This window comes from Parasteatoda tepidariorum, chromosome 4 (assembly GCF_043381705.1).
Source record: "Parasteatoda tepidariorum isolate YZ-2023 chromosome 4, CAS_Ptep_4.0, whole genome shotgun sequence".
Classification (NCBI taxonomy): Eukaryota; Metazoa; Arthropoda; class Arachnida; order Araneae; family Theridiidae; genus Parasteatoda; species Parasteatoda tepidariorum.
In genome coordinates this window covers 100,453,068-100,476,513 of record NC_092207.1, presented here as the reverse complement: position 1 = coordinate 100,476,513, position 23,446 = coordinate 100,453,068, and the positions used below count along the sequence as shown (strand labels likewise).

Below are 23,446 nucleotides of genomic sequence, written 5' to 3'. Positions count from 1 at the left end.
TAGGAAAATAACGATAAAATTACGGGTTCCCTTTGTAAAAGTTTCAATGTAGCCTTTTCAAAATGTTGCTGAGTCAATTCTAGGGCGTAAGAAAAGTCTATATTTCTCAAAGGGTCTTTAAGCTTCTCAAGCCTCAATGATAGTTGTAAAGCAAAACGATGGCTGCACAGAATGTTACATGAAGCGGAAATCAAGAGAAACTGATGGTAACCATCAAACGAATCATTCACTATGCTCAATGTACTCCTTAGCAAGAAGCATACATTTCGCAAAAATTGATATATTGCTAGAGTGCCTAAAACAGTGTGGAATTCTTCAACTGACATAACCAAAGAATGATATTCTTTTAAAACTTCAGAGGGATTTGTTTTTCTGTATAGAACTACATCCATGTTGTCTTTAACTCGCCTTATGCGTTGAAGAAGTAAATGACATATTGAACAATACAAAATGATAACAGGGGAAGTAAGTGGAAATTCGTGCATTTCTTGAACTAAATTATGTAATTTTCTGAGGACTGTCGTCTCTGATGTGGCGGGCAAACACGTGTAGTTTGACAGAACTGCAGCAAGACATGGCTGAATGAACGCAATGAGTAGTGAAATATTAATACATTTATTTGTTGGTGATTTATCATCTTTAGTATTATTAAATGTTGCAGGAAAACGTGAGAAAAACGTTTCAATGGATTTGTTCAAATAGCGTATGTTTAACCACAATGCAGGAGGTAGAGAATTCGTAACGATCATCACAATTAGAGATGTTGACAATTCGCATATAGTGGCCCATTCGTACACTGAGTAAATAAAGCAAGAAATAAAAATGGAAACGATCCAGTATTTTTTCATGTATAGTTTTAACCTATAAAAAGTAGTTGGTTTTGTATGGCGAAACGAAAAAAATCCATAGAATGAGAAAGCCGTCCACAAATTGCCGAAGTCTGAGAAATTATATTCAAATTGGTTTGAAAAATACATATTGGGTAATGAAACGTATTTTAACAACTAATCTGTGGCGATGCACAGAAAAATAGTCCGAAGTTCAAGGTCATTAATAGTAACTGATCTCAGTGAAATTATTAGAAAAATAGTTTTTTTTCCTCTTTTAATTTATTGTTACTATTTTTTATACGAACTGCTTCAAAATTTTTAGATCTAAGTTTATTTCCCTGTACACTTTAACATTTCTAGCCTTTTGTTTGTACTGTTATATCAGAATTTCTCATCATCAGAAGTGCCAATTTAAAACTGTACAAACTAACAAACCACTCAAAAATCGTAATAAAGTCAAAAGTTTATTTTCCTGTTCACTTTTACATTTCAAGCCTTTGCATGAATATTTCAGAATTTTCAATGAGAAATGCCAATCTAAAGACTTCACTGGTTCAAACAAATCACTCAAAAATAGTAATAAAGTTCAAAGCACTGGCTAAAATTATGTGTACTTTATACTTATTGTATTTAATACTATTTAAAAGAAGTTTATTTTATGCAGTTTGTAAACTTATTTCAGCTTAGCGATTTATTTCTGTAATAAATTAGACATGATTTACGAAGTTGACCGTATTTCAGCCAACTCTGTAATTCGAAAGTTTTTAAAATTATGTTGCCCCATTTTTTATTAGCATGAAATGGATTGAATTAGGACATTTTAATCCTCGTAGTTTCTAAAGTCTTTTATGTTAAAATTAAACTTTATTAATATACTTTAAGAAAACTAATTGAAAATATTGCTAAGATGTCAATAAAAGTTAATCGAAAATTGGATTGATAATTTTTTAAAAATTTCTTTCTGGTTTAAGATCAATTTTGTAGTCTTTTGTTTGATTTTTTAACTGTATTTTGTTGTATTTTGGGCACCCTGAATTAGTTGTAGGACAGTCAAACTAAATTGTAATTTTAAATCGAGTGACTATCCTCAATCTTAAGAACAAAAGAACATTATTGTAGCATAAGGATTTAGTAAACCTTTTAGCGTAATGGAGTTAGAAAATCGATGTTGCTCTGTGACTTAAAACATTGGTTTATTCAAGATTTTCATTGATTACATTAAGGAGAAATTAATATAGTATTTTATTACCTACTTAAATAAGAGTTGTCTAAGAAATTGATGTGTTGCAGTAAAAAGAAAAAAAAATTAAAAAATCAGCTCTAAAATAAAAAAATTTGTTTAATATATGAGAATAGTTCAATTTCATCCAACTTCATCATTATTTTTACACATAAATGTGCAAAAGTTTTTTGCTCTAAGTAAAATTAAAACAATTGTCTAATTTTATGTTTAGTAAGATGGGTTGTTCTGTGATTTAGAATATACATTTACCTATATTCCTCTATGGGCACTCGATCAAAATTATACTCATGGGACACACTACTTGTCGAAAAAGTTGAAATATGAAGAATATATTTGTACATTTGATCACTTTGTATCATAAGAATTTTTCATTGTATTAACGAATAATTGTAATAAGAATTGCATTTAAAATTACAAATAGTAAAAATTGTGAAGTTAACTGTTTTTTTTTTAAAATGAAAATTGCGGAAATATTTCATGTACCGATCTGGAGTAATACTAAGGAACAGTTTTATGCAAAAATGTAACCTTTGGAGAATTTTCGACTTCACTATATTTCCCTAAGCCCCTCCTATTTAAATCGATACAAACAATTCAATGCATTCTTTATGAAAATTTAATAATCGACTATCTTTATTTAAATCATCTAGCATGCATACAAGGGAAACTTTTTTTTATTGTCGTTTTCGGTTTTATGGAAATTTTCTGAAATATTTTCGGAAATTTTTAAAATAATTTAAAAAAAAAAATGCTTTCTAAATGTTTAAATCATAGTGCGTTCAAGAGTTTCACTAGCTCTGCCAATGCTTCTTTTTCTTCTTCTAATGGTATATAATTTTCGATGTATCCATTTTTGTGCGCATAAACACCCGGTTCATATTTCATGAGCATCTTTGTTAATTTGTTTTTATATCGTGGTGGATCACAGAAGTCGCACAAGAACATGAAAAGACATCTTCTTCCTAATTTAAAAAAGAAAATATATAAATGGTTGACACTTAGGATTAGTTCAAAATTTTGTCAAGATATTGAATGAGCGCCTTATTCACAAAAATTACAGTTTTTACTTTTTATTTTTAATATGAGAACCGTGTGAAGATCAATTAATTCTATTTATAAAAATATAGTGTATAAAAAAATTATAACTAAATTTTAATTCAAATAATTTTAATAGTTATGTTTTATTTTTATCGAAAATTAACATTGTTTTAAGATACCACTAAGTTAGAAAGCTAAAATTTGAAGTATGTACTCTTTATGGGATACATTTAAAAACTAAAAAAAGTTTTTAAATATTTTGTAATGAACCTAATTGACAGTAACGCTAACTAACATATTTTTCCCAAGTTAGAAGTTTTATATTTGGACCTATGTTTCTTATCAGATAAAAAGTAAAACTAAAAAAGTTTCATATCGATATTTTTTGATTATCGGGAGCTGGATAATGACCTCAATGGAAAGAAATATTAAATAAATTGATCATGTTGGCGTAAAGTGAATTCCTAAAGGCCCATATATATATATATATATATATATACATCCTCTTTGATTTAAATTATATTTTGAGGGGGAAAATGGGTGGAACCGCACTTACCGCATATAAATAAACAGCAGCTGACCACAAGAGATCCAACGATCCAGGTTGTATACATTATAGACTTTTCAATCAGTTTTCTCTTTTGTGCTTTTTCGATCTCTGATTCTTCCGTTGTTTGATTAACCACTTTTTCTATAAGCTAAAAAACATTTGTTACAGATGATATAATTTTACTATTTTTTTAAACGAATTAATAGCATTTCTCCAATAATTTTGTTTTTTTTTCCTTCAATTTATTTAGCACTTATTACCAAAACCAATTAAGCAATTCTATGCGTTAAGAGGAGCACATAGCGATGGCGCTTTCTTCCTAAACAAATTAGTATCGTTTCTCGATTGGCTTTTTAACACATAGCTTGTTTTCTTTTTATTTCGATTCATTTTCATTACCAAAATTAACTAAGCATCATTGTAATTTTTAACAATTCTCCTAAGCGATTATGTGCCATTTCTTTATTAATATTGCTATTAAGTACATATTAGAGTCACAACGCTCGAATACGCCATCTGGGGAGAAGAGCGGTTCTATGCCCTCTCCTCCTCTTTTCAGTTGTACAGGAATGTACTACGACATTTTTTCCTTTTCTTAATACTTTTCATTTTTAATTAATAAAAATATTTTTTTAATTTTTATGACGCTTTCTTTTAGAACTATCTTCTTATCTAGTTTTCAGTTCCACATAGTTTCCNGAATGTACTACGATATTTTTTCCTTTTCTTAATATTTTTCATTTTTAATTAATAAAAATATTTTTTTTTAATTTTCATGATGCTTTCTTTTAGAACTATCTTCTTATCTAGTTTTCAGTTCCACATAGTTTCCAAACTTAAAAGATTTTAATCTATGTAAAAATCAAGACAGAAACTAACGTACTTCCTCCTTCTATGACTCTCCACACGCTACTGGTGAAAGCATGCGAAGTGTTGCCATAGGTAGAGAGTTCTGTTCTATGGCCCCTTGTAGCTCACTTCGATCACCAATATATATATATATATATGTATATATATATTAAATGCCTCAGTCAGGCATTTTGTAGGCTCAGTGGCTGCTTTTGTATACCCATGTCATACCAGTCCACCTATGCATGCTGTTCAGGAAACTGCGAACCTCAGCTTTCACCTCACCGTCGTTGTTGAAGCGTTTTCCAGAGAAATGTTCTTTCAAATTTGGAAAGAGATGGTAGTGAATGGGGTGCCAGACTATAGGGTGGTTGGTGATGATGCTCCATCCAAACTGTTGCACATGAGCGATGGTTTGTCGGGCAGCGTAGGAGCGAGCACTATCATGGAGGATGCTTACAACTTTTCTCAACATCCTTCTTCTGCGATTCTGAATCGCCCACGTGAGTTTTATTAGTGTCTCATAACATCTCTCAGTGTGTTGTGGTCTCAGTTTCCATAAAGCCAACCAGCAATACCCACTTTCGATCCTAAAACACAGTTGCTATGACTTTACGAGCAGATTGTGTTTGCTTGAATTTTCGAGGCTTAGGCGACGAGGAATGCCGCCGCCACTGACGTGATCTTTGTTTTGTCTCTGGTGTGAAGTGGTACGCCCAGGTTTCGTCACCTGGGACGATTGAAATCAAGAAGTTGTCCTGTTCATCAGCATAGCTGCGAAGAAATTCAAGGGTAGAGTCTGCCGGCGAGAACTGTCTTGCTCACACCTTCTAATCTTTTCTGTCAAAACCAGATAAATGCTGGTTCTGGAAACCGAGGGAATCTAAATGCAGAGATCATCCAGTGTGTTGCGCCTATCCTGATGCATGACTCGATCAGTCTTCGCGACTGTTTCATCAGAAATGGACGGTCTCCCAGTTCTTTTTTCGCCGTGTATTGCAGTACGACCAGATTTAAACTCCCTGCACCACTTGCGGACATTCTTTATGTCCATGCACGACTCGCCATACACTTCCTTCAATGAACGATGAATTTCAATTGCTTTAGTCCCTTTTGCGTTCAAAAACCGAAACTGCGCAAATCTCATATTTCGCGGATGTAGTAATCGGGAGCTTTGTTCCTACCACCACCCTGCCGAGACTGAGCGTCCTGCTTCGCATGCTTGGTAGCTTGGTGGTAGTGGGGAAAGCAAAGAAAAGAATGTAATATATATACACACATACCCATGTTTCAATATGAACATTGTTAGAACAGTCTGAACACAAATGGATCCAATGTTTATTAGAAACTACAAAAATAAATATGAAAAAAAGGTTAGATAAAATTGTATTTACTTTCTCGATGACGTCTACTTTTGATTTGGTTTCTGTTTTATCCTTTGATGATGATTCATAATCAGAATAATACTCTTCGGCCCACTGCCCGTATAGGTCATAATCGGGTGACCATTTAGCACTTCTCCTTTCACGAACATGGTTTTCTCCATTTTTTGAAGATGCATTCATTAAGTCACCAGTATCTGATAAAAATTAATTTATTTAGATACGCTGCCTCAAATCTAAGCTTATTTTGCATTTTTTTTTTTTTTTAAATACTAGGAGGCCAGCTCTCACTCGTTCCGTTCATCATCCCCTGTGATTGCTTCGCATTCCACTCTGCTTTTTTTCTTAAAAATCAATATTTTTCAACAAAAAAAAATATTAAATGTATAACTAATATATAATTTTAATTTGGGGGAATCAACAAATATTAGAACGTTTTGTAAGAGTAAAAACATTTTTTAATATATAAACCGTAATGAAACGAATGATTAGAATGAAACGAATGAATTCGAAAAATAATCAATTTTACTTGAAAAAGAATTTAAACTTGAGGATATGAAGGATCCTTAAGTTCAGTATAAATTGCAATAAGTGCAAATTTGAAAAATTATTGTTTGGAAATGAGCGGTGTTTGGTCTTTTAACACAGAAAAAAATAAACAGTATTTCACACTGTATTTCATAACCATAAATTATTAAAATGCTTAATATAATATTTTTTTACTCATTTTGACCTAAATTAATACAAAATAAGGAAAAAAGTATGTAAAATATGCTTAATGAAAATCACAGAATTAAAGACCGCTCGGCGGATTCTAAAAGCTATTATCATTATTTTTTAAAAGTACAATATGTGTATTATAGTGAACTTTCATAAGTGAATATGTATGTTAGATTTGTTAGCAAGGCACGGACATTTTGCCCTTCTGGAAAGAAAAACATTATTTTACCAGTTATTATTTTAATTTTTTTCTTCTCTTTTTTGGGTAACATCAGCCCTAGTTTGTCCATTAGATTTTAATGGATAGAATTCTAAATGAGATTAATTTACATCTGCTTAGTTATTACCCATTTTATCTCTAGAGATTAGGATACACTGAATGGCATAGAATTAGCGCAGTAAAAAGTGAAAAGCAATGTTGCTGAAAATTTACCGTAGTCATTGTCTTCTTCTTGCAATTCATCAGTGTCCGAAATAGACATGGCTTCTTTATGATGGAATTCAAAGTGGATGGGTCTCAAAGGAGTTCCTGCACAAACAGAAAACACAAATAACATATTGCGAACGCATTGTAAACGTAAACAAACATCTTTAATTGATTATTCATTCCTATCAAAAAGAGAAAAGTTGTTTCAGAAGTTAAATAATTTCTTCATTAGGGGCCAAATGAAAAACAAATTATGCACGGTAACTTAATATTCCCTGTTAACCTCATTGCTACGAATTTATTTAATGCATAGTGCAGAGTTAAAGTTTGAAAATGATTAACTGTCCTAAAAATATACTTTAATACGAAAAACAGTATGATATCCGAATGCATATTTATATTTATCAAAAAAAAAACAACATTTCTTTTGAATCAAGCTATTCTTTAATCAAGGCTTGTTTATGGGATATGGAATGGGGAAAAACAGGAAAGTGAAAAAGTTTCTTTTTTTTTAAATTTTTTTTCTGCGATCTATTTTTATTTGTATTTCGATTCAATGGGATTGGATTCGGATTGACAATTAATGTTTAAGCCGGCTATTTAGTTTAACGGCATAAGGAATATCGTGCAGTGCTGGACTGATTGAATCGGGTGCTGGATCGATCGGACTATGTCTGACGCAAAATGAAATTAAAAATAAAAAATCTTTAAGAAAAAGAAACATTAGGGGAGAGAGGGTCAATTGTAACAGGGCAAAAATTTCGAGTGTCGGGTTCTAGATTTGGTTCCTAGGTGGCGCACAAGGTGTATTTATTAAATCTACATGTACACCCCTGCTGGCAACTATTTTTATGTACTTTTGAAAGAGTTACAGCACAAAAGATATTTTCATGCTACGTAAGTACATTTTTTGGTATTAGAATATTATATTGTAACAGAGTAATTTTGTTTCAACAAATAAAAATTATTAACCGAATATGTAAGTGGACACCTTAATTAACATTTCAAGAAAAAAGATTAGTTTTGTTAATTAATTAGCATTGTTTTTAACAAATGAAGCTGAAATGGCGTCTTGGGGACGATTGTAACAATAAGTAAAGGGACGATTGTAACAGCTGAAAATAAATAATCTTATGTTTACAAACCATTACTTAACTCTTTAAGAACCACCAATAGTTTCCTATATCATTTATATTATGTTGCATGTGCATTATTTTATTTGTCACCTTTCACAGCATAAATTAAAATTTTTAACCCCTTAAAGTTAAAAGTTTAACCCTTTAGGTCTCTGCTCATTATTATTTTTACTCCTAAAATATCACTACTATTTTGATCAATAAAAAAATATATCACAACTATGATAATATGTATAATTAACTATGTTTTAGTTGAATTTATGAACTGTTACAATTGACCCCGTAAGTGGGGACAATTGTAACAAGTGCACGACTGTCAAAAATTGTTAATAACTAATATAATAACATTTAAAATAAGGTTTTTTTTTCCTAGTAGAGGATAGTCTACTTTACTCGTCTGTCAATTAATGCTAAAAATATATTGGATTTTTTGTCAGATAAAATTAGTTAAGTAAAAAATGTTACAATTGACCCCAATCTCCCCTACAGCAATCTCATTATTCGGTTAAGAGTGGGAGTCTACTCTAATACTTTTGATCTTAAATCACGAGTAACCATTTTTCGATGCATTAACGTTTTAATTTATGCCTTTAAGTAATTATTCTGACTTCTAAGAAATACTATAAACCAGTTAAATCTGAAGAGGGAATACTTTTATTAATACAAGATTAAAATAAAAAATGGATTCATAACCCTTGAAAACCGTCGTAAAATCGTGCAATCAATCCAAAAACTTGTTAAAAGAGAACTAAAATTGGGTTCAATTTGGAACTTCATGAAGGTATAGTTTTATAAGATTCTTTATAATGTACACATTTGGAACAGAAAATAATTTTTGTAATAAAATGAATATAAAGACATTTCAGCTTTTATGATGCTTTCTGAAGAAAGTTTCGCTTATTTTATTTTTTTCGGAAAATATAATTTTCAATAATTCTGAATAATTATTATTATAAACGAAACATTTAAAATAATATTCATACATACATTATACATGTTCCTCTAACGCGTAGGAAATAAAGTTTTTAACAATAAATTTAAAGCAATTTTTATATAAAGCTTTTTTAAAATATGGAATAATGAAATATAGTACATATTAATAATTTTAAGTATGAGTTTTTATGAGAAGTTTTATTTATTTTATAATTTAAATTAAAAAACAATTTACCAATATTACGTGTTCTAAATTTGTAGTGGAAACTTAGAATGTTAGATATTTTTAATTTTATGTGATGTGCTTACCTAAGACGTAGGAAAATAAACTTATCACAATAAATCCTATTTCTAATTTCTTAGACATGACTCTTAAAAGATAGGTTTCTATTTACAATAATCGAAGATTATTTCTAACAATTTATGATCATTCATTGTTAAACTTTTAAACAATGGTTAACAATGTGTTTCTTTAAATTACAATAATGGCAATAATTCGTAACAAAATGCAAAATAATGCAACAAAACAAGTAATAAAATACTATGCTTTTCTTAAAAGCAGTTTCTGTTTAAATTAAACGTTAAACGAAAAACGCGGAATCTGCATTTTTTTTTTTTACTATACACTTCATAGACAGGAAAAATATTTTTAGTAATTAATCAGAAATTAATAATTTTTGAAATAATGCATTTAACTATTTGCACACAAAATTTCATAATTATATCTTTAAACTGTATAGTGTATGTTTGAAAAATATTTACTCATCTTTACATGTAAACTTTTTATTTTTCAAAAATATTTCAAATATTTATTATTTTAATATTTTCTTAATTATTTTATTCAAATTTAAATAATTGATAAACTTTCAATTTATTTTAGATACATTTCAATGCTATGATTTTTTTCTCCAAAAATTCTGAAATAACGTCAATGAAAAAGTATGCTACAAATAACTGAAATTACTCCTATCTTTAATGGACCTAAATTTCCATATTTATTCAGAAACTGATTAATATTTTTGAATACTTCATATTATTCATTAAAATGTGTTCTATTAAGCTTTAGTTATGAAATATTAAATTTTAAGTACATTTAAAACTTGAATTTTGAAAAGCTTTAAAATTTGTAAAAGTTTTAAAAATATCTACAACCTTAATATTTAAAATTGGGTTGAAAATTTTCATATGAATAAAATTAAACAAAAATTATTCTAAAATATTCTTAGATTTTAGACCATGTTTCGTTATCTACACAAAAAGACAAAGAAAATTCTAGAATATGACTTTTTTATAATTGTAATCAAAGTCACAGTTTAATATTCCATAACCAAACGAAATGCTTACTATTTAAACAACTGCATCCTTATATTTAACTATAACCTTGTAACTACAACCTTATATTATAACTTACAACCTTAATACTTAAAATGCAGTAAGTTCAATAGATTTTAATGAATGAAATGAAACAAAAATTATTGAAAAATATTTTTAGATTTTTAATAAGAATGTACTACTATCTTTTAAATGGGCGTTAATAAAAATCATCTTTCCTTCACAAAAAACAAGGAACATTCTAGAATTAAGCAAATGTATGATTCTAATCAAATTCGCAGTTTAATATTCTACAATTATGCAAACAAAATGTTTATTATTTAAATGAAAATTATCATAGTTTATTATTGAATTGCAATGTTGACAAAATTATATTATACACTGGTTGAAAAACTTTTAATTACACATTTGTATAAATTATCATAAACAAATATTTAAGAAATTTAACTAATATTAGTAACAAATAACATTCATTTACAATGATCAAAAGGTATTATTTATTGTCATTATGAGAAATAGATACAGTTTAGCTACCATAAAAAACTCACGAAATGAGTGAATGAAAAAAAAATGAAATTTAATTTTCGATACGTTTCACGAATTTTGATTTAAAATATTATCAAAAAGTAGAAGAGTGGCTATCGCTTTATGCCAATCATTAACATAAAATAAATATTAGCTAAAAGATCAGTTGCTGCATTTTAACCTTTATTGTAGGACAGAGTTTATGACATTTATTTTTCTCAGAATTATTTTTCCAATAATTGTGTTGTTCTCTGTTACCAACAATAATAAAATAAACGTAACCAAGGGGAAGATTTGTGATCAATTCTGTCGCAAAGAGTAATACATATCATTAAAGCTAAGACCTTGTCATGAAAAATTTCATGATCGACCCTTTTCAGAATAAATTATAATTGTTTGGGAAGAAAGAAGCATTGAAATAAGATTAATAAACAATTCCTTTTATCAGCATGCATCAGGGTCTTAAAGAAATTTAGAACGCTTATAAAAGTAAGGATTTTTTTTAATTACGGTATATTGAACTATAATCGGTGGACATTTTATCAGTATAAAATGTTTAATGATTTATTTAAAATATAATAATAATGTTTGTATTTATTTACTTAAATATTTTCGCAAAGAACCTGCTGCAATATTCTTCTCGATTTAAAATTCTATTCGATATTAGTCATATTTAACTTAAAAATTACCATTTTAATTAGTAAATAGTTAATACTGAATAAAATGTTATTGACTGTTCAAGCTCTAATTTCAATATTTTGACTTTTGTCTGCGACTTTTTTTTTCTGCTTAAGACAAAAATGATTCACGTATTTGATAAACTAATAGTTAGAATCATTGCTTACGTGTCAATAATTGATTTAAATTATAAAAAGCAAAGTTTATTCGATTAATTCTAATTTAAATATCGTGTGCGACATTTATTTCAGATTGTTGATTTATAAAGTACACATTTAATATTCTATAATGTAATGGTTAAAATCAAATCATGTTTTCTTTTTAAATTAATTATTGGTGCGTAATATTTGGTATGAAATATTTTTAACACTATAAAAAAGGGCTTCTGAAACTTGAACTAAAATCATATCAAAATAGCTTCCCATCTTCTCTCTCGACTGGGATGTATAATTATGGTACTGGTTCGAGTATTCTCCTACGATTTCGGATTCCAATCAAAACGGCAGTATTCGAATCAAAAGGACCGTTTGATTCCAATACTGCCACCAGACAACGAACATCTTTCACACATTTCTCTCCTCACATCACTTTTGAGGCTGTGATTTTGCTCGAAAAAGAGTGTATTCTTTTACAATCTCGAATACATAGGGTTTTCAAATTTGACTACTATTTGTTTTCGGAACTATTTTGACACATTTCTGAAAAATTAAAAAAAAACCCTTCTTTCAGTGAAATAAAGATATTGAGTTAAAGTATAATTAAAATGATCCTGAAATTTAAAGCTTTTTTTCTCTAATGCTATTTTTTCAAGCGTTTTCAAACTTTTAAGCAATCTAAGATCAAGACCTATTAAAGATCGTTGCTTGAAATTGAAGTATACTTTATTTAGATTGCTTTAATTTGAGAAGAAGATATTAAAGCCGCTTAATATTTTTATTTATATAAGAAAAAGCATTAGTTTTTAAAAGATTAACTTTATTTTGATGTCTTGTAAAAGATTTATGATCGATCATAGAATTGATTTACATGCATTATTTTTATATAAAACCTTACTCTTCAAATGTTTTAGTTTAATTTATAATGAAAGTATAGCCAGTTTTCTCAATCATTTCAGCTTTATTTCTATCATTTCATTGAACTAACCCAAACTAGTCGGTATATTGCTTCTATGAGTAAAGCACAAATTAATTTGAGTACAGAAAAGAAAAAGGGCTTTGTTTAAAAAAAAAATTAAAAAAAAACACAGCCCAATAAATGTCTTAATCTTTTGGCCCTGCAATTTTAATTGTCCGTTACAGTTTTTATTAAATGTATTATTTATTAATTAAAAGCACACACATGAGACAAATATTGATCGGAAAAGCCTTTTCAAATAGTTTTTATTTCATAGTATTAATATTTTCTCTCAAAAAAGGCATTGGTACAAAGTATGATGTATTCGTTTTCATAAATATGTGGGGCTTAGATCTCTAATGTATTACTATATAACCGTTTCGGACTCTTTAAATCTGCAGGAATCAAATAACAAACAAACTGGAATAATAAAATGGGATGAAAAAAGAACAAGTTGGAATGAAATCTGGACATCACTGGGATGGAACACACGGAGTAAAAAATAAACTGTACTTACTTTGCGGTCAGTAAACTTTCTTAATAAATAAAACTACCTAACTCACTCATTTTCACTATTTTAATACAATAAAAAAATTCTATAAAATAAAATTTTAATTTTTTTCTTCATGGCATTTTCATAAAACTGCCTCCAGCATTTGATTTTTTTGAGGAATAGTTTTTCCAGAGGCACCGAACTAAAACAGAAAATTTTAAAGAAATAGAACTTTTATCAGATCTTAAGTACATGAACTATCAGAGGCTTTTTATATTTGTTCAATTTATTTATGTCCAGTGGTGAACAAAATTCATTTAAATTGTAATTTATTGACATATTACTTTTCTAGCACTAGGAAAAATAATTTTTGAAACTACAGAAATTCAGTAGATGTTGGAATAAAAAAATAAGTAGTGGATTCAATAATAAATTCACTACTATAATCATATAGTAGTACCAATTTTTTTTATCGTTTCCAGAATCATATGAACCCTGACCCACGAATTCTTGTCCTAATACTTTGCATGAATGGGATTTTTTCGCTTATAAAAATCATAATATTAAAGATTAATGGCAGTTGAAAACCATTTTGCTGTCATTTTCCTTCGCGAAAATTTATACTGTACTATTAATTCACATTTTAAAACAAACTGGTTTACGTAAAATGGGTTTCAATTATGATATTGAAGTTTTCTAGCTTCAATTATTCCAGTACTCTTTTTGTTAGGGTAAAATTTTGTCTAACTTTGAAGAAAAAAATACCTAATGGTCTTGTGTAAATGGAAAGTATCAAAAAAGTAAAAAGTGTTTTCGATGAAGCGTATTTAAGAACAGTTGCACGAATCTTGAAACTTATATTTTCTGTATTGCATTTTGTTTTTATTATAATTCTTAGTGTTAGACAGAACTTCTAATTTTCGCACAGCTGTCATAAACTTTTTTATTATTTACATTTTATAATAAAATTTTCAATAAAGAAATGCCCCCATTTCCCTGTTGAGATTAAATAAAATATATTCTACGACGTGAGATACAAGTGGAAATACTTATCTCATTAAGTCCACTTGAAAGTATGATCAGATTAATTATAAAGACTACCGTTTCGGAGAAAGAAAATAGGTCACAAAAACCGATATTCATGATTTTTAGGCTGCCTGGACGATAGTTATATTTAACTGAATATTCCATCGGGAGAGCTGGTCTACCTAAATTTTCTTTTGCCCCCCCTCCCCTCATATTGGTCTGTGAATCACGTGGAAATAAAATAAAAAAAATAGAAAAGTGGGGAGAGGTATTCCCCGCGATGAATCGATACTCGACCCATTTGCTATTTTGTCCGGCACCTGGAGATGATGTTTTGAACGATGATAAAAAGTTCTTTAGTGTCGAGTTGGCAGCTACGGTTTCAGATAAATTGGTGAGTGAGATTTAGTTTTATGATTTGTTTTACAGAAGCTGTTTTCGCACTACTAGTAAAACTCATTACACAAACTAAATTTAAAATGTGATCAAATAATAGTGGATGGATAATTTTATTCAAAATGCGTGCAAAGGAATAAAGTGCACGAAAGAAACGAATTACATTAAGTAAATTAAATTAATTAAATTAAAATAAATTACAAACTTAATTTTATTTACTTCTTATGCGTTTTTACTTTGATTTTATCGTAATAAAACTAATAAAAGGTGTCGATGATTATTTTGTTCAGGGTCGTTTAAGTATTTGAATAGATACTAAATAATGAATTAAATAAAATACATGAAATCATATTTGTTTTTACATTTTAATGTAGAAGAATATTATGTCGAGCAAAGAATACCATTGTATCGTTCTCTCTCTATTATGTTATGCAGAGTTAAAGGTGAATAAATAAATAAACAATGTTAACATTTTTACAAAAATGATAAATCATTTTAAAAATAAATATTGAATAAATAATTGATTTGAATAAAAAAATAGAGTTAAAGCGTTAGAACTAGTATATAATTAAAACAGGCAAAATCATATTTAATCATACTAAAAACCTAATCAAAGTTAAGATAAAAATTGGAAATTCATTTTTAAAGTAAATTCAAAATAATAATAAGCTTCAATTCAAAATAATAGCGCAAAAGAATTTAAATTTAAGGCATCAATATAAATTGGTGAGTTTTACAAAACAAATTGACTTAAAAATTCAAAATAATTTATGAGAATCATAAGAATATTTTTGAAATTATGGAGAAAATAAATTTAAAGTAATTAATCTTGTCCTTATAATGCATACAGAGCTCTTAATTTTACATTATAAGCAAAGAAATATTTTATTGTAAGAAAATTAATTTTAAGCGATTAGTTTTTTTTAATTAAGTTTGTAACTTATGAAAATTATACATTTAAAATGCAAGTTATGCACTAATTTTATGCTTCTGTAAATAATTTGAAGAATACAATTTCTAGTTCTCTTACAATTGGAAAACTATTAATTTCAAAGACCAATAGGAATTAAAATGTCGAGAAATTTTCATTAAATTAAGTGAAAGTTTGTTAAAATTAACACATTACATTTGTAAACATTATTTATTTATTTATTTATATTTATTATTTTTATTTTTATTTTTTTTATGAAGTGCAGTGCCAAATTATTTTTATAATGTCAATCATGGAAACACAACAAGGAAATTTGATCAAGGCTCTAAAGTTGTTGAAATGAAGTTTTTAAAGTTCGATTACTCAAAAACTATTTGATCGATTTCATTCAAATTTCGTATTTTTTCTCTTAGAATTCCGCTCTTTATCATGATGTAAAAATTTGTATTTCTTTCAATAAAAAATTTTTCTGACTATTATTAAATAAAATTATAAAAAATATTAAATAGTTATTAAATTTTTTGAGTGGAATCTCAATGGAGAAGTAAGTTNTTTGATCTTAATTATTTGTGTTTTCTTTTAGTATTAAAATTAACACATTACATTTGTAAACATTATTTATTTGTTTATTTATATTTATTATTTTTATTTTTTTATTTTTATTTTTTTTATGAAGTGCAGTGCCAAATTATTTTTATAATGTCAATCATGGAAACACAACAAGGAAATTTGATCAAGGCTCTAAAGTTGTAGAAATGTTCGATTAAAGTTCGATGTTAAAGTGATGTTAAAGTTCGATTACTCAGAAACTATTTGATCGATTTCATTCAAATTTCGTATTTTTTCTCTTAGAATTCCGTTCTTTATCATGATGTAAAAATTTGTATTTCTTACAATTAAAAATTTTTCTGACTATTATTAAATAAAATTATAAAAAATATTAAATAGTTATTAAATTTTTTGTGTGGAATCTCAATGGAGAAGTAAGTTTTATAATTGTGTTCAAACTATTTTCCATTCACTAAAAAATTTCTCGAGATACGGAGAAAGAAGCAAAAGATAAAATTAATATGTAGAGGTCTAAACTGCTCTTCTGACAAAACTATTGAGATCATATTTCCAAGATGGCAACTGACCCCCATTCAACCACTCACAAAAGGCCTGTTCATCATTTAATGACATTTTTATCTGTCTACAATTATCAATTTCATTCTCATTTCACTACAAAAAGTTGTTCTTGAATAGTGCTGAAATTTCCAGCCATGATAATGTTAAAAACCTTTGAATCTGATTTGTAAAGATTATGCTTTTTTTATGCTGGATTTTAAATTAAAAATATTGGATTTTATTAAATATAAATTTTTTGACAGAATTTAGAAATAGTCTATTTCATTGAAACCAACGCTTCGATGAACAACTGTTAACCATTACCACTACTAGTACTTTGTAATAGTTACTTACTCTTTTAACTAGTTTTATTAACTAGTTTTTTCTCCAGAAATGGCAGACGTCATCCATAGCTGCCGATTTTTGCGGGAGATTTAATTTTCTAAGTGTTAACAAAACATAAGAATCAAAATTATTTTCTTAGTTTCAAAAAGTTGAATTATAATGATTATGATGACCACTATATATAAATAATTTAAATAAAGATATAACAAACAAAATGTTTTTCAAAACAAGAACTGTTGTACAGTTAAAACAATTTCTATTTATAATTGTTAAATCAATTGCTATATCGCTACCATTGCTAGGAGCGTTAACTAGAATGCTTAACAAAAGGCAACTATTTCTATCTAATAATTAATATCTTTTGGTTGGGGGCCATTATCGATTTTTAAGTTACTTTTCGCTTATAAATATATTTTTGGCAAAAACTATTTGAAATATGTTACACACTCGATCTTTTGAGTAGTCCGTTTATGATGATGGAATAGCTTTTATAAATTATTTTACTTAAATATCGAATCGTAAATCACAAGTAATTTCAACAAGTAATTGGTGAATTATAGAAAGCAAAAATCTTTTAAAAATAATAAAATAAGCAACTTTTTCTAGTATATTTCTTTCAGTTTACTATTGAAAGTAAATGCCACATATATATATATATATATATATATATATGGCATTTACTTTCAATAGTAAACTGAAAGAAATATACTAGAAAAAGTTGCTTATTTTATTATTTTTAAAAGATTTTTGCTTTCTATAATTCACCAATTACTTGTTGAAATTACTTGTGATTTACGATTCGATATTTAAGTAAAATAATTTATAAAAGCTATTCCATCATCATAAACGGACTACTCAAAAGATCGAGTGTGTAACATATTTCAAATAGTTTTTGCCAAAAATATATTTATAAGCGAAAAGTAACTTAAAAATCGATAATGGCCCCCAACCAAAAGATATTAATTATTAGATAGAAATAGTTGCCTTTTGTTAAGCATTCTAGTTAACGCTCCTAGCAATGGTAGCGATATAGCAATTGATTTAACAATTATAAATAGAAATTGTTTTAACTGTACAACAGTTCTTGTTTTGAAAAACATATTGTTTGTTATATCTTTATTTAAATTATTTATATATAGTGGTCATCATAATCATTATAATTCAACTTTTTGAAACTAAGAAAATAATTTTGATTCTTATGTGTTGTTAACACTTAGAAAATTAAATCTCCCGCAAAAATCGGCAGCTATGGATGACGTCTGCCATTTCTGGAGAAAAAACTAGTTAATAAAACTAGTTAAAAGAGTAAGTAACTATTACAAAGTACTAGTAGTGGTAATGGTTAACAGTTGTTCATCGAAGCGTTGGTTTCAATGAAATAGACTATTTCTAAATTCTGTCAAAAAATTTATATTTAATAAAATCCAATATTTTTAATTTAAAATCCAGCATAAAAAAAGCATAATCTTTACAAATCAGATTCAAAGGTTTTTAACATTATCATGGCTGGAAATTTCAGCACTATTCAAGAACAACTTTTTGTAGTGAAATGAGAATGAAATTGATAATTGTAGACAGATAAAAATGTCATTAAATGATGTACAGGCCTTTTGTGTGTGGTTGAAAGGGGGTCAGTTGCCATCTTGGAAATATGATCTCAATAGTTTGGTCAGAAGAGCAGTTTAGACCTCTTCATATTAATTTTATCTTTTGCTTCTTTCTCCGTATCTCGAGAAATTTTTTACTGAATGGAAAATAGTTTGAACACAATTACAAAACTTACTTCTCCATTGAGATTCCACTCAAAAAATTTAATAACTATTTAATATTTTTTATAATTTTATTTAATAATAGTCAGAAAAATTTTTTATTGAAAGAAATACAAATTTTTACATCATGATAAAGAGCGGAATTCTAAGAGAAAAAATACGAAATTTGAATGAAATCGATCAAATAGTTTTTGAGTAATCGAACTTTAAAAACTTCATTTCAACAACTTTAGAGCCTTGATCAAATTTCCTTGTTGTGTTTCCATGATTGACATTATAAAAATAATTTGGCACTGCACTTCATAAAAAAAATAAAAATAAAAATAATAAATATAAATAAATAAATAAATAATGTTTACAAATGTAATGTGTTAATTTTAACAAACTTTCACTTAATTTAATGAAAATTTCTCGACATTTTAATTCCTATTGGTCTTTGAAATTAATAGTTTTCCAATTGTAAGAGAATGAATGAAATTGTATTCTTCAAATTATTTACAGAAGCATAAAATTAGTGCATAACTTGCATTTTAAATGTATAATTTTCGTAAGTTACAAACTTAATTAAAAAAAACTAATCGCTTAAAATTAATTTCCTTACAATAAAATATTTCTTTGCTTATAATGTAAAATTAAGAGCTCTGTATGCATTATAAGGACAAGATTAATTACTTTAAATTTATTTTCTCCATAATTTCAAAAATATTCTTATGATTCTCATAAATTATTTTGAATTTTTAAGTCAATTTGTTTTGTAAAACTCACCAATTTATATTGATGCCTTAAATTTAAATTCTTTTGCGCTATTATTTTGAATTGAAGCTTATTATTATTTTGAATTTACTTTAAAAATGAATTTCCAATTTTTATCTTAACTTTGATTAGGTTTTTAGTATGATTAAATATGATTTTGCCTGTTTTAATTATGTACTAGTTCTAACGCTTTAACTCTATTTTTTTATTCAAATNACTATGTTTTTTAATCTGTACTTTAAAATAAAATTCTTAATTGTTAACAGTTGTAATTCAATTGTTAAAATGTCATTATGTTTTATTAATGTATGCATCCTATCCTTTTTTGGTTTATAACATGTATACCACAAATAGTATATGCATGCATTATGACGTTTAAAACCATTATGTGACCGATTTTCAAAGGAAATTTGCTCATTTTGATATAGCGACCATTTGATATAACGACCAGATTGGGGCAGTCCCGATGGGGTCGTTATAACGCGAGTCAACTGTATATATATATATATATATATATATGCAGCTTCAGTTCACTACGATGGGAAAAAACAATTCTCAACAACCTCAAGTCTCAGAGCTAGGCATAAATAGGTTATGAATATATAGGTTATAAATAGATATGGATTTTGTTACTACTTTAAATTTAAAAAAAAACTGTCAAAATGGAGGATTCGGAAGCTATGATTTAGGAAATAATGACTTAAAATAATTTTTAGAATTGGAAAGATGTGCCAGCACGAAATAATAATCTTAAGTTCCTTATATACTAACTATAGTTAATTTTTAATGTAAGGTATAGTAATAAACGGTATACCGTTTATTAACATCTGGAGAAACTAATAAAACATAATTTTTTTAGTTAAAATAACTCTTAAACGGCTTATTTTTTATTAAACAAATTTTTTATGAACATTAAAGCAAATGATATGTAATAGAAAAGTTCCATTGTTAGTTTCACTTGATTCATAAACTTGTTTCATTACTAAACGAAGAATAATAGTTTCTAGATATTTTCCAATGCTTTCTTATTTTTTTTTCAATAAAACTATTTCAAGTTTTCTTGCGCTGCCATTTTAAAAGGAAAAGTCTCGAATTCTAGCCATCACTTTGTAATATTATTGCGTGCATTTATTTCGCCTATTTAGAATGGTATTTCTAATGTGTTTTTATCGCCTTAGTAACAAAGTTGCAAACAGTTTCATTTCAAAGATTTTTACTTTAACTCAAAACCTTTTATTTTTTTAATAACTTGTAACAGAAAATCTTAAAGGATTAACTATAATATTATTTAGTTAGTATAATGAAATGCGGCTAGCAATATAAAATTGATCCTAAAATAACAAATAAATAATACATTTGAAAAAAAAATTACATATAACTCCTACATATTACATATAACTCCATAATCTACTTAAATATTTAAAAAAATACATTTAAAAACTCCAGCACTTAACGGGACTTTGCTTAGTTGCCAACCAGGGGGGCGAGACGGAAAGTAGAAGAAGTAAAACAATTTCACTTATAGCTAGTTTTCGTGAGGAGTAAATCTATTATCTCCACTGGCGACTACAAATGCAAAAATGGTGACTATTAAAATTTAAAATTTTATTAAAAGTGATTGAAATAAGCAGCTTTTTCTTGCATATGTTTTTCAGTTTACTATTGAAAGTGAGCTGCTTGAGGCGATGAATGAGTTCGGTATACCTGCAAAGCTTGCTAACCTCACCGGCGCTACACTCAACAATGTGAGTTTCAGGATTAAAATTAAAAACCATCTTTCTGAAAGAGGCTTGCGTCAGGGTGATTCTCTTGCTTGCTTACTTTTTGACATTGCTTTGGAGAAGTGTATCCGAGACAGTGGATTGGATCGAAGAGGCACTCTCTGGAATAGGTCTCTTCAAGTTTTGACCTACGCTGATGACATCGATATAATTGGAAGGTCAGAAAGAGATGTCAAAGCGGCTTTTCGAGCTCTTGAAGCTGCTGCCACAAATATTGGCTTTGCTATTAACGAAGATAAGACAAAATTCGTGGAATTTTCGTCCTCAACTGTAAATTACAGTGTCCCTTTATGTATTAATGGTTATAAATTTGAAAGGGTTGAAGAATTCAAATACCTTGGCACTGTTGTTAACGATCAAAACATACTTAGAGCAGAAATCAACATTGGAGTCCAAATGGTTAATAAGCGTTTCTTTGGACTGAGGAGACAGCTAAGATCGAATCTTCTCAGCTGAAAAACAAAGTTAAAACTCTATGAGATGCTATCATACTCCCTGTACTACTTTATGGAAGTGAAACTTGGACCCTAAATTCAGGTATAGAGCGGATACTAGACACCTTTGAAAGAAAGATCCTCAGAGCTATCTCTGGCGTAATTCAAGAAAAGGGATGCTGGTGAACCAGAAATAACTTCGAGCTCTGCCGTCTCTACAAGCAGCCCAAATTTCACAAATAATTCGCAGTAATAGGCTGAGATGACTGGGCCATTTATGGAGAAGTCCTGAAAATAGCGCCATGAGAACCCTGAGAAGAGCCCTGAACCCTTTAAGAACCCTGAGGGGTCACGTCCCAGAGGCAGACCCCCTACTAGGTGGCTCAACGACATCAAAAATGTCTTGAAAACCCTAAAGATTAGAAATTGGAAGGGAGTTGTCATGGATAGGAGGCGCTAGCGTTTGTCAGCTGTTGAGGCAGCCAAGGCCTGCAAGGGGCTGTTGCGCTAGAATAAAGAAGAAGAAGAAGATTGAAAGTGAGAGCAAAAATTTATCGATTTAAATTTAGGATACGGAGCACCTGGAACGGGGGGGGGAAACTCCTTCATCGAAATTGAATGAGAATAGGGGAAGAGGGGAGTAAGAAGCTTTACATATAAGTAAACTAACGACAAGATAATAATAAACATGATGTGATAATAGAAATGACACTAAGCGGATAATATAGAAAAGAACAATCTGGGATAGGTTGAATGCAAAGAATGTTGTTACTTTAAATATGAATGATTTGAAACGTGGTAGGTAGATAGAATGGTTAAAGAGATTATAAATGAAAATGAATTCTTTCTACATTTTTAGTCTCCCGTGTCATTTATGTTTTCTCCTATCTATTCAAAAATATCTACTTTTTCGTCTAGTAGTGGTCATGATGTGGGCACCTTATCCTATCCATCATTTACTTTGTGCAAAATTAGGGTAACACATTTTGGTCAGCTGACCTTTTAAATTTCTCCCAGGTTTGGTCTGGAAAGTGTTCTTGATTAGGTACCTGAAGCTAAAAGTGGCACTTTCCCCATTCATCTTGTGATGGTAGGCATCTGTAAAAACTGATTTCATGGCTGGAACCCAAATGACAAAATATCGAGTCAAACTTTCTCGCGGGTTTGGTCTGGTTGGTGTAGCTGGGCACCTGAGGCTAAAAATGGCCCTTCTCCCATTCATCTTGTAATAAGGATCTGTAAAATATCAGAAACTGATTACATATCTGCAACCAAAAAGGCACACTAAAAAGTAGAAAACAGAAAATGGCACTTTACCATGGTATTCATTAGATAATAACATGAAAATACCATTATGTTTATATACAATGACAAATACAAAAAATATAATATATAAATATGACAAATAGAATTATAAAAGTGACAAATAGAAAACAACCCAAGTAGCACCTAATATTTGACAACATCAGAAAAATCTAGCATTATCTTGCACAACTTCTAATATTAAAAAGATACAAGAGGTCACTGTTTGCTCTGCATTATATAATATTAGATTCTATGCAAACTAATAATTTCCAGCATTCACCGTAATATTATTTTGCATTAGTTTTGATGCTATATAATATTAGATTTTGTATTTTCTGATATTATCTTGC

At 28.4% G+C, this 23,446-nt stretch overlaps 1 protein-coding gene across 1 annotated transcript; it reads right to left on the bottom strand.

Annotated features, from left to right (window-relative positions):
* Window positions 1-1,576: 1,576 nt before the first annotated feature.
* Window positions 1,577-23,102, bottom strand: LOC107449982 (uncharacterized). Its single transcript, XM_016065678.3, has 5 exons — window positions 22,841-23,102; window positions 7,046-7,141; window positions 5,905-6,089; window positions 3,668-3,809; window positions 1,577-3,035 (listed from the first exon to the last, which is right to left on the bottom strand). The coding sequence occupies exons 1-5, from the start codon at window positions 22,866-22,868 to the stop codon at window positions 2,842-2,844; spliced, it is 645 nt and encodes a 214-aa protein (XP_015921164.3). The 5' UTR covers window positions 22,869-23,102; the 3' UTR covers window positions 1,577-2,841.
* Window positions 23,103-23,446: the final 344 nt, after the last annotated feature.